At 32.0% G+C, this 12,701-nt stretch overlaps 1 protein-coding gene across 4 annotated transcripts in view; it reads right to left on the bottom strand.

The window, feature by feature from the left end:
- Positions 1-12,701, bottom strand: part of LOC140431516 (EH domain-binding protein 1-like) — a 95,367-nt gene that overhangs the window by 45,587 nt on the left and 37,079 nt on the right. For all 4 annotated transcript variants that reach the window (XM_072519424.1, XM_072519434.1, XM_072519439.1 and 1 more), the window contains one exon: positions 6,914-7,121. In XM_072519424.1, the coding sequence (XP_072375525.1) occupies positions 6,914-7,121 (208 nt within the window). The remainder of the gene's footprint in view (positions 1-6,913; positions 7,122-12,701) is intronic.

Below are 12,701 nucleotides of genomic sequence, written 5' to 3'. Positions count from 1 at the left end.
AGAAAAAGATTATAATATAATGGAAGGTGAGGTTATAAATTATAATCTAAAACTTTCCCTTCCATATTAATGTTTTCCTTGCATTAAAATAAAAATTGTACAGTAGGCGGAACTGTATACTCCCTCGTCGCGTAAATAGACTCATCAAACTGTTTATAGCGTATAAAACATGTTATGTATGTTTTACAACACTAAAATTAAATAAATCCACATCTTTTTCTATTTCGTGGCACTAGTTCCGTCAGCATTTTACTATAGAGAAAAGGTAATACAACATACAACGCCAGTATAGAAGCTTCGCTTCAATAATAATTATGTTAACGTAAGCGTATTAAGTCAAATGAAATATTGGTTCAAAAGCAAAAGAAATTTAGAAGTGATTTATAATACTTGTCTCAGACTGAAACTAGATGAGAAAGGAACAATTAATAAAATAATCAAAGAATTTTTCAGGTACTTTGAAGTGCAATATCTTTAATTCAGTAATCATCATCGACAAGTTTATTTTGGTTATTTATTATTATTGATTTATTCTGATTGATTACGTCCTTGTTTACAGTGCTGCTGAATGTATAAATAAGTATAATACATTTAAATAGATGAGCATCTCTCAAAATAGACACGTGGGTACCGAAATAATAATTATTGTGTTCTGTTTGTGTTGTAACTGACTGTGTATTATGTATGGTGTATGGTCTACCTACATACTTTTAGATTTAAACACATTGTTTACATATTTAAACTTACATAACTCGTCCGAAATAGTCGCTAAAAATTTTTTAAATAAGAGAACAAAAATATGTATAGAATACACAAAACTTTCTCAAGTAAAATATTTCAAAATGTGCAGAAGTGTTTATGTGTGGGTGGTGAACAGCATTTAGAATATTTGAATAATTTTTGTAATATTTTATCAATTTTATATACAGAAACATACACAGACACAGAAACCAATGAAGAGGACACACAGGGATCGAAAATCTAAATTGAAATGTAAAAGGGCCATAGATTCGATTTATTATTCGAAAGACTACAAAAAATTGTTTAGATAAAGGTATTAGACAACATTATTATATCCAATCCTAGCTTGACTATGCTACTTTATTTCCTCTTGTTTTGCAAGAATAAAAGTTTATATTTGATCCGTACACTGGGTAAAATGTCAGAAGAAGTTACTTCCTAACAAGCAAGTCTGTTATTGGTCGCTTCAAAATTACTGTGAAAGTTATTGTTAAAACGTACGACGCAGGAAACATATACAATGATGGGGCAATAAATATACAGTGTGCCCGTAAAGAATGGAATAAATTCGATATTTCCTAAATGAAAAGCCTTTTTAAAAAAATCTAAATTATGTCGATTTTTAAATTTAATGTTCTACATTTTACAATAAAATTTCATTATACAAGGTGATACACATTACAGTGATGACGTCATCGGCTCTTTTTTTTAAATATAACACCCTGTATTTTAGGACATTTTTAGATCGATAAAAATGAGCTGATTCCAAAAAAGTATAATACTGGGGGTCTAACGGATATAATTTGAAAGATATGCGCTTAGAAAATTAATTTTTATTGATTTATAATATTAATAAATTATAATAAATAACTTTAAAGTAATCCAGTAATTAATACATGACTTAATCTTAAATGTTCGAATTGTAGCCCTTGTGGTATTTGACAGTAACCCAAACGTTGTACAAATTCTTGTAGAACCTTGTTTATGTTTTCTTGAGAAATATTGTTTATTTCTTTACGAATTCTTTCTTTAATGACCCTACATAAAATAATCCAAAAGATTAAGGTCTGGCTACCTCGCGGGCCATTCAATATGTAAACGTCTTCCACTCCACCTGTTCGGAAGTTTGTTCCATCCTGTTGAAACCATAAACTTTTATCAAAACCTCCAAGATTAATTGTACTGGGGAATAAATTAACTAAAGTAAGTACGAGGTACCCACTTAAAAATTGAAGGTATGCTGGCCCGTTTAAATTACCTTCGAAATAGTGGGGTCCAATGATTTTATTTCTTACAATGCCAGCCCATATGTTTACCTTTTGCGGGTATTGTGTATGATATTCCCGCATCCAGTGAAGTTTTCTTTTTCCAGTATCTACAATTCTGACGGTTGACCTTGCCATTTAATTTGAATGTAGCCTCATCAGAAAAAATAATATTTTGAACCAAGAGAGGGTTTCGGTGGCTGTTATCCATCATTATTTCGCAAAATTGTATTCTTTTATCTGGATCATCCTCGTTTAATTCCTGTACAACTGTGCATTTTACTTACTTTTACGTACTTTGTGTACCGTTGTTTTTCAAACATCGAGATCACTAACCTTACGGACAGAAGTGTGCGCATCTTCTTCAAAAGCAAGTAGAACATCTAATGTTGTAACATAATTTACAGAGGGACGACCTGATTTGCGTGCATTTTCAACCGTACCAGTTTCTCGAAATTTCTTTTCAATGTTACTTACTGTTACTGGTACACACTTCCATCTGAGTTCGCGATTTGTCTCCATACCCAATCATTATGAGTATTTCAATTCTTTGCTTTACACTCAAATTCATTTCTACTTAAAATTGATTCTAAGCAATAATACAGAACATTCACGAATTAATACCATTATTGTACTACTTAATTGTTATTGAACGTTACTAAAAATAATTACAATTTACCAAAAACTAGAAGTAGGCTACTTTTTTACAATTGATAATAAATAATTTATTTTCTAAGCGCATATCTTTCAAATTATATCCATTAGACCCGAGTATTATACTTTTTTGAAATCAGCTCATTTTTATCGATCTAAAAATGTCCTAAAATACAGAGTGTTAGATTTAAAAAAAGAGCCGATGACGTCATCACTGTAATGTGTATCACCTTGTATAATGAAATTTTATTGTAAAATGTAGAACATTAAATTTAAAAATCGAGGTGTTTTAGATTTTTTTAAAAAGGCTTTTCATTTAGGAAATATCGAATTTATTCCATACTTTACGGACACACTGTATGTAAGTACCATCAAATAAAATTGCGATTTTGAAACTAAATGCTATTGTTTTGCAACTTTCATTAATATGTATCAACTGTTAAAGTGTGACAGTTGGCTTCTCTCTAGGTTGAAAAAGTTGCTACTTTAACAGTACTCCGATTATACTTAACGAACAGATAATACATTGTTTTCTATACCGATACAAATACTCATATTTATCAGATATCAAGTCAGGAGTGACACGAGTAGTGTCTCTTCAGAAGCAATCCTTCATTTATTATATACACAGATCTAACAACTATAAGACTAAATGCTGACACCGCTTTTCTTAACTACACTATTATGTCGTTTTGTGGTGGATGTGAAAAGTGGCAATCTGATTTTTGTAGAAAAAATTGAGAGATAACTTCAGTAATAATAATTGACTTATACTCTCTGAAATAGGTCGGAAATATTAAAAAAAAAATTAAAATAATTAAAAATTTCTAAAAACATCGTTTTTTTGTTTATAACTTTAAAACAATTTATTTGAACCAAAGTTATACCAAAATAAAATAGTTTTAATTGAATTTTTTATAAGATACGACTGGTTAAAAATGTTTTAATTTATTATCCTTGCTGCATAATAGCAATAAATACAAAAAGAGGAGGGGAAACAACTTTTTTTATTCAATGTTTTTCAACCATTTAGATTGCACTTAGGGCATTCATAATTCTCCCAGAAAATCTTTATACCTAATGTAATAAAACAGTCCACCAAAGTTCATTAAAATCAATTTAATAAATTTTGCAATCTAATTTTTTTTGTGATACAATGGACCCGTAGTAGGATGACAAGGTGGTTGAAGTGCTCATAAATGGGTCCTGCCCCGATCTACCATAAAAAAAATTTTTATTGAAATTCTTTAAAATCCTATACAACAAATCCTAGACCACATAGAAATTAGCCAATTTTTAAACACACAACACACCTAAGTACTTTATATACTTGAAATCTGATTATTTGGAACACCTCAGGAATGTTTTAAAATTGTAAACAATTTTTTGGCTTATATTAAACTATTAGTTTAAATTAAATTCAGAAATCGGCCCGGCGTTGTAAAAGACTAGGATGGTAATCTTTGAACCATTACCTTTTTCTTTCGGAGCTCTTTCTCGATAAAAATTTTCATATCTTCAAAATTAACATAACATACAGCGAGGACGTAAAGGTTTGCATAAATTCAATATTTTTGTAACTAAAAATATTTTGACGAAATTCTCGGACACCTAGACTTATATTTTGGATTGCTCATCGGCTTGTATAATTCAAAATACTGAAGACGTCACCATTTCCATGGAAATTACGGCATCCAGGTTTTTTCAAATAGAACGATAATATTCTCTTTTCGTTTTTGAATTTTGTTTTAAAAAACGATTTCAAAAATATAAGCCACTTATAGTCTAAAATCATCAGTTCGTGAATTAGAAAGAAATGTTTATCACATTTTTTTTATTTTGAGTAACACTTTCTCCCCTTCCTTTTACCCTATCAGGGTGTCGGATATCATTTGAGTAACACAATACATCTAAAAATTAAATGAAATTTTGAAACTGCATCCCGTTTACTTCCTTACAATACCGAAGGCGGTATTGAAATTTTTCTAAAACTATTTAATGTTTCTGGGAGAATGAGTCCTCATTTCGAATGGTATTTTTTAATTCTTCAATAAGTACTCCCTAGTCTATTTATGTATACTTTAGATTTAAAATAAGCCTAAAAGTAAAAATCAAGGGAACCTAAATAGGAGATCTTGCTGGCCACTCTACTAAACTTCCTCGCCTACCTATCCATCTGTTGTGAAAAACAGTATTTAAATATTCACGCAGTACCATCGCATAATGGGGGTGCGCCACCCTGTTGAAACCATATCAAACTACTAGGAATATTTGGATTTTGGTTATCTGGATACAGCGCGGCGATTGCAGGAATAATATCGTTTTGAAGCATTCTAAAACGTTCCTTTAATAAAAAATGGCCCCAAAATATTGTTGCCAACAATATTCCTGCACAAACATGAACTTTTTCCGGATATTGCGTATGCGCCTCCATCATCCAATGAGGATCAGTATCTGACCAACATCTAAAGTTTTGCCTATTAACAGCACCGTTTAAGTAAAATGTTGCTTTGTCTGAAAACACTACATGTTTTACAAATTGTGGGTCATTATTACATCGCTCCATCATCATTTCGAAAAATTCCGTCTTTCGATCATAATCGTCCTCGTTGAGCTCCAGAACTAAATTAACTTTGTACGGGTGCCACTTATTTTTTTTTTTTAAACATTTCATAACCGTAGATTTGCAGATTTGCTTAGTGAGTTTTCCGTGGCAATTTTTTTACTGGACTGTTGTGGATATTCTTTCACAGTTACTGAGGGGGCCTTGTAACTGGCTACCTACATTCGAGGGTTGGAAATCTTTTGATTCCAAGCCTTACTTCAAAGGACTTGTGAGTGGATGTATCTCCATAGGTTTGGTTCTTCAGTGACCGTTGAAGGATAAGGATTGTTAATGTGAGCAAATATAACTCCAGAGAAATAAAATCACCTTTAGTTTATCGACTTATAATTAACTATTTTTAGAGTAGAGAGGTTCAAAACGACCGTAGCTGACAGTACAATATCAAATACTTCTTTCTTTATCACACGTAAAAGAGAAAACCGTATTTATGAGAAAAAAATGCCCGATTTCGGCGTAGAGAAATATTTTGTATATGAATTGAGAGTGTTTTTAAATGCACATGCCTCAAGGGCAATGCTTGAGAACGAACTAATAAAATAATACTTGGTGCGTAAAAGTGTAAATTATCCCTCTTGTATTTAGGTGTGAAAACTATTTAAGAGGCTGTGGCGCCTGGTCGGGTATCCCGAGCAAACTTGATATTAGTGAATATTTTACTTATTCTACACTAAGAAAAGTGTAAAGAACTATATTTTTATTTTATATTTTAAAATGATATGTTCATTTCTGGAACAGTTACCTAATAACAAATTCAACTGCTCATCATCACCAATTGCAGGACGACTTTTATAATTATCTCCTACATAACCGAGATCTCTAAATTACTTTCTATATGAAATAAATAATAAGTTTTATTTCAATTCTATAAATTAAATCTAAAAACATAAAATTATATTGTTGTGGAGTTATTATTAATGTATCATAAAAAAATATTAAAAAAAAAATTAATTTGTAATTAATAATCAAAGATTCTTTAACTAATTATACAGCTTTCGAATGGGAATATTTGTATTTAGAGCGTTAATGGGTACTCGTTTTGTAACTTCATAACAGAACTAAAACATCTTTGGGATTTGATAATGCGTCATTTAGGTGTATCTATTCGAGTTACATCGGATTAAAAAAGAAGAAGAAAACTGCTCCATTTGAAGCCGAGAAAATAAATTACTACGTGTACTACATATACCCTAGTCTATGTAGAATGCGTCCAATCATAACCATAAATTTATAATATCTTATCACAATCTAAATATAGTTAAGAAGATGAAAAATAAAGTAAATGAAACGAAATTCAAACAAAGAGTAGTCTTTCACGGCCAGTGTTTTCTAATAATACATCGGTTTGCGAGCTAAAGGCCGTGGTCAAGAATGATTTATTCCTCACTTTTCGTCTGCGATTGAATAGTTGTAGTTGTTTTTCGAACAGAGGTTAATCGCTGAAATTATTCGCTTCCCTCGGGCCTTCCTCAGAACGACAACTCGGATCGTTGCCTGTTGTCATATTATGTCTAGTCGTTATTTATTATTACTACTTGTGTTATAATATTATAGTTATTATAATATCAGAGTTAGAAATCTGTATTTTAATTAGTTTAAAAGTAAAAATAGTGATATAAAAATGACTTACATCTTCAAGTATGAAAGACCAATCTTTGTCTTCCAGCTCGTTCGTTCTAGGATCTTTGAAGAGCGTAACCGCAACCTGGTGGTTTTCGGGAACTGGCCAAACTACTAAGCCTTTGTAAGGGTTTTGTAGAGTTCGTTCCCAGTTCATTGGCACAGAAGTTACTCTTCTCGATCGCCTCGACCATACTAGCAGCAATTTGTGGGGTTCCCTAAGCATAAAAAATAATTTGTTAGTTCAGAAAAGAGTTATTTTATTATCAATTAATATTATTGGCTATTGCCAAGTTTTCCCTTACAAACTAAATACAACCGATTGTAGTCTTTAAAAAAATACGCAGAATAAGAAATCATTAAGTATCGCAAATATATCCACAGAATATCGCGAGATTTGAAGTAAAACTACCATACTATTGCATGCAATCTGTTTCTCCACTATGCAAGTAGTTCCACCCCGTAACCGATATATTAAAAAGTCAGGCTTACTAATTTATTACCCATACCACATTTTAATCTGGAATCTATTCCACCCAAATGAAAGACCAGCTGCCATTAACGAGGAGCCATTAAAAAGCTTAAGAATAATAAATCACCAGAAATTTATCAAATTTCCAGTGAGCTCTACAAGAATGGTGGCGAGGCTTTGCTACAGATACTGTATTAACTTTTACTTTTTACAAAATGAGACCATGCGCCGTGAATCGTTTTTTAGCATTTTTCCCCCCTGTATATCATTTAAATTTCATAAGGTTTTTAATTACCCCTTCGAGAATTGCATCTTAAAATCTTCGAAGAGAATAAGCACAATCTAAATGTTTATTTATACCGCCAGATTCTTCTATCGAGATAGCTACTGTCTTTTTTTTATTTCGTTTTTCTCTCTTAATCCCGTATGAATTTTAAAATAATATCCAAATAGGCGAGAAAAAGTCCAAGGTCGAGAAATTTTGCATTTAACCGGCAAAAGCAGTGTCCCCTGTTGACTCAGGGAGTTTGAGAACATCATTCTGATTTTGACGACGTCTCGCTTGATTGACCACACCTTAGCCGATATAGGTGTTTCTTTGGTAGTTTTTGTGCTTTTATTTTTGAGAAAGCTATAATATGGTTTTCTTGATTTCTGGTGTATTTCTTGTTATTAAGATGATGAAACATGTCCAACTGTCTCCTTACAAAAGATGGAGTTTAAACAGTGTCCCTCCGTTCCATGGTTTAGTGTGGAATAGGACAAGCTTTAGTGTGGAACCTCTGGAAATCAGTTCATCCATTTATTCGTCAATAAATAAAGCCATATAGACTACAACCAAAGTAATGGTGAAACAAGCATAATTCACTTAAAGTTATTCTATTTTTGGTATGTCTGCTAAAGAAGATTAACAAAAGCTGAAATTTGCTTATCCAGTGATTAGTGAGGTGTTAAAAAGATCCATCAGTGTCAAAAAGGTTAGAAAAATGTTAGACTTATTCACAATCTATTTGTTGAAGCTTGGATGATCAGTTTCGATAACTAAACTTTGCTGTTTATCGTCAGGTCTCCGGAAAGGTTACTTAAAATGATGACGGTTCAAGGAATGTTGACGCTTATTTATGTTATGTTGTTAACATAAGACATTTCCATGGTCTGTTGTAATTAATCTATGCTACTGAAAATAATCACCGTGTCATCGGCATATTTTATGTTGTTAGTGAACTCAGCGTTTATTTGAATGCCCTTTGTTGCATTTTCAAGTTTTTTTTAATATTTCCTCGGAGTGACATTGAAGAGAAATGGCGATAAGATATATATGTATATATATATATATATATATATATATATATATATATATATATATATATATATCTATATATATATATATATATATATATATATATCTATATATATATATATATATATATATATCTATATATATATATATATATATATATATATATATATATATATATATATATATATTGGTACGACTATTAATTACCTTCACATGATTTAATTACTTCTCTGAGTGTAATTATTTTACAGACTTTATAGCACATTTATATCTATGTATAATTTTGGAATCTTTTACCAGCCAGTGTACCGGAAACAAGGGCATTGTATCTATACTCATAGGGACAGTTTCGGTTAATGACAAATAATCTAAAAGATAAACAACCTCAACCAAATTTCACCGATGCGGACCAATTTACATAATGATGTAGAGGGGTCATTTTTAAAATTCTATGATAAATCAACCAAAACCGGAAGGGACTGAAATACTACCAGAGTATGTAAAAAAATAATAGGATAGAAGATGAATATGAATCTCCTAAGAAGGAAAGCGAAAAGAATGCTTTTTACATAGATCTGATGTAATATTTCAAAATAAGAAAAAACTCGAGATAAAAAGAGTTAGTAGCATATATCGCTATTTAAATGGTTTTACTATTGTTGGATATTAGAATTATGGTATAGGTGTAATAAAAGACATTGCAAAGGCATTCGAATTATTTTAATATTTATAAAATAAAGAAAAGTCTGATCCTGAAAAAATATTCATGTGAGTTCAGATAAGTCATCGAATTTTTCTATTTTGTTAAAAGTAAAAACATAATGCATCCAATTGCAAAAACTATTGGAAGAACTGTAAAGGAAGTTCACGTTAGTAAAACGAACAAAAAAATAAACTGAGTCACAACTTAATCGGCATAAGAAGATATATGCGGGGGGCTAAGCAAGAATCAAAAAAACCAGACATGTTATATTATCGGATGTATAAAAAAGTGGTAAAACCAAAAATAACATATCTATCAGAATTATGGTGGCCAATGTTGCAGCAAAAAAATGCCATCCTCAAATTAAGCAACGTGCAAAGACTTGCTTGTCTTGGAATTACAAGGGCTCCGAGGGCATACTAACAGCAGCAATGGATGCCATATTGGACCTTCCCCTTCTGCACATCGTATAAGGGCGAGGCGAGAATGGAATATTGTAGATTGCGAGAAGCAAACTGAGCTAATTGCTCGATCACAGACACAATAACATCATAAATGAAATTACAGATACCATATAAATATCAACATTTAGCATGTGGACAATAATTACACAGAATACGAATAAAATCCACAAGAAAAATTAAATTCCTGTAGTCGGCTGTATACCATCAATCACAAAATATTATTTAAAATCCTTTATAAAAGATATATAATTTAAAATCCCTTCCAGGCTACATCACAGAACGCCTTCGAGCTAAAAAGCCCATCATCAGTGTTTTGTTACTAGGTGCACATGAGTAAAGCCACTAAATACCTGGATAAAAACCCTTTAGATAGTACAAAATTTAATACATATGTCTTACATTTTATTTAAAAATATGTTGTGATATTTGAACTGAATATCTTAGAAATACTTAAACATCACAACATATTGTACGATCTAAAAGGTTTTTGCCCATTTATTTAGTGGCTTTACTATCTGAACCTAGTAACAAAACACTGATGATGGGCTTTTTAGCTCGAAAACGTTCTGTGATGTATCCCGAAGAGGATTTTAAATTATTTACCTTTTATAAAGGATTTTAAATAAACTTTTAGAATACGAATAGTTGCGGAAGAAGATTAAGAAGAAAGGAGGAGTCTTACTTCAACTGAATGGCAATCATAATGATCAGCAGATTGAACGGTACCGAAGTTCCGATATTTTTTTTTTCTGGGAGCTATCTATATACTGGTATATCCATAGGTCTTGTATCAAGGCAAAATCGAACCTTCTCATAGACACGATTCTGTCGAATCTTCCTAACTGTGTTGAACATTTACCGTAGCGACATTTACCGTAGAAGAACTAGTGAAATAAACTTTTATGTACGCTACTCAAAAAATGTTCCTGGATTTGAACTCTAAAGCAAAGAGTTGTATGTATTTATCGGAATTCTTCTGGTTAGCGGGTACGTCCCTGTACCCGCTGAATGTTTTGGGAAGAAGCACTTTTGCACAATACACTAGTTTCTCGCGGTGAGCCAATTAGATTCGGCTACAAAGCTTGGGCCATGTGTACCAGTTAGGCTATTGCTTACAGTTTGACATTTATCAAGAACGAAAAAACAAAGAAATATCTATGAACCCCAGGGTTTTGGAGAATCTGTTCTACTAAACAAGGGAAAATATGGATAGTGTGGTAGATAAAGACAAAAGTATCCTAGGTATAACATGGAAAGATAAATTGTCGTAACGGTGTTGTCAAATGAATTCGGGAGTTAAATGCTTGCAAAAATGCAACGATTTTCTACCAAAGACAAAATGAAAGTAGAGTTAGGTAATTGGTAAGAGAGGGTATATATCCCAATATTACATTGAATGTGTTACTAATGCTAGTCAACTAGCCTGCTCTTATGGATATGATCAAGACAATCTACATTTTAAGCGAGAAAGCGGAATTTCGGAATTTTGGAATACGGAAGCATGTGATAGTTATCAACTTTAGTTTTAGTTTTTTATTTTAGTTCAGTAAGTGTCCAAGAGGTCGTTAACAACCCACTCTCAAAATCATAAACTATATATCAAAAAAAAATTTCAATTTTTAACATTTTTTCATCTCATATTTAATAATTTTGTAACACAAAACATTGATTTGAAATATTTCAATAAAATTTCATAGTTGTGGGTATTAATGGGTTCTTGATATCTTCGTTCTAATAGAAACATTATTTTTTAATGTTTTATATTTTCTTCTTGGAATTAAACCTGAGACAAATATATCTTTGTAAATCTATTAAAGGTCGATATCTTACCTTCGCAATGAAAGTATGATACTTGATACACTCCTGTTTACCTCAATCAAGGTGAGTGGTGAACCAGTTTTTGTTAAACAATTGTTTCTTTATCTCAACAATTACATATCTAAATACAAAAGTAACTGAAGTGTAGCTAGCTATCGAAATATGAAAATGCAATAAAAAGAAAATAACATGATGTTATGTTTTGGAATTTATACACTCGCGATCATAAAATCCGGGTCATCTTCAAAATTTCAAGTTTCTTAAATATTTTTGCCTCTGGTGCAGTAATAACCTTTTTTTTGGCTAATGTATTTTTTATTTGTCATCAATGTTTGTTTTGAAAGAAAAAAATGGTTTTTTATTGTTTTTATTGAAAAAAACAGAAAACAAATCAAATTGTTGATAAAACAGACATACGAAAGAAAATGGAAAATACAGAACGTGGTAAAAAAATCAGTGAAATTTCAGTGACCAATATCGTGTATTGCCTCCCCTTGCTCTAATAACCTCTTGCAGACAACGGGGCATACTCTCAATTTTTCTCCGGATTACATGTAGTGGTATGTTATTCCACTTTCTCACTAACAGATCCTTAAGCTCCTGTCCGTTGTTAGGAGGAGGTGTATGGGTTTGAATACGTTTTTTCAAATCGTCCCAGAGATGTTCGATGGGATTCAGGTCCGGAGACCTAGCTGGCTGGTAATTCCAACTTCGTCCAAGTATTACATACTGATCCTGGCAACGTGCGGTCGCACGTTGTCCGGCATAAAAACGGCGTTTTCTCCAAGCCCTGCCATGTTGGGCATAACATGTTCTTCCGGAATCTCCGTAATGTACCTTCGTGCAGTTAGGGACCCATTTTCGATGAAGGGTAACTCTGTGTGGAAGTCGGAAGATATACCTCCCCAAGCCATGACCGAGCCTCCACCAAATGGCATTCTTGGAGCAATGCAAGCTTGTGAAAATCGTTCACCGGTTCTCCTCCAAACTCTTACACGTCCATCGGATCCAGTTAGGCAGAAACGGGATTCATCTGAGAAT

Source organism: Diabrotica undecimpunctata, chromosome 1, assembly GCF_040954645.1.
Source record: "Diabrotica undecimpunctata isolate CICGRU chromosome 1, icDiaUnde3, whole genome shotgun sequence".
Lineage (NCBI taxonomy): Eukaryota > Metazoa > Arthropoda > Insecta > Coleoptera > Chrysomelidae > Diabrotica > Diabrotica undecimpunctata.
The sequence above is the reverse complement of the archived record's forward strand: the minus strand, read 5'-3'. Positions and strand labels throughout refer to the sequence as shown.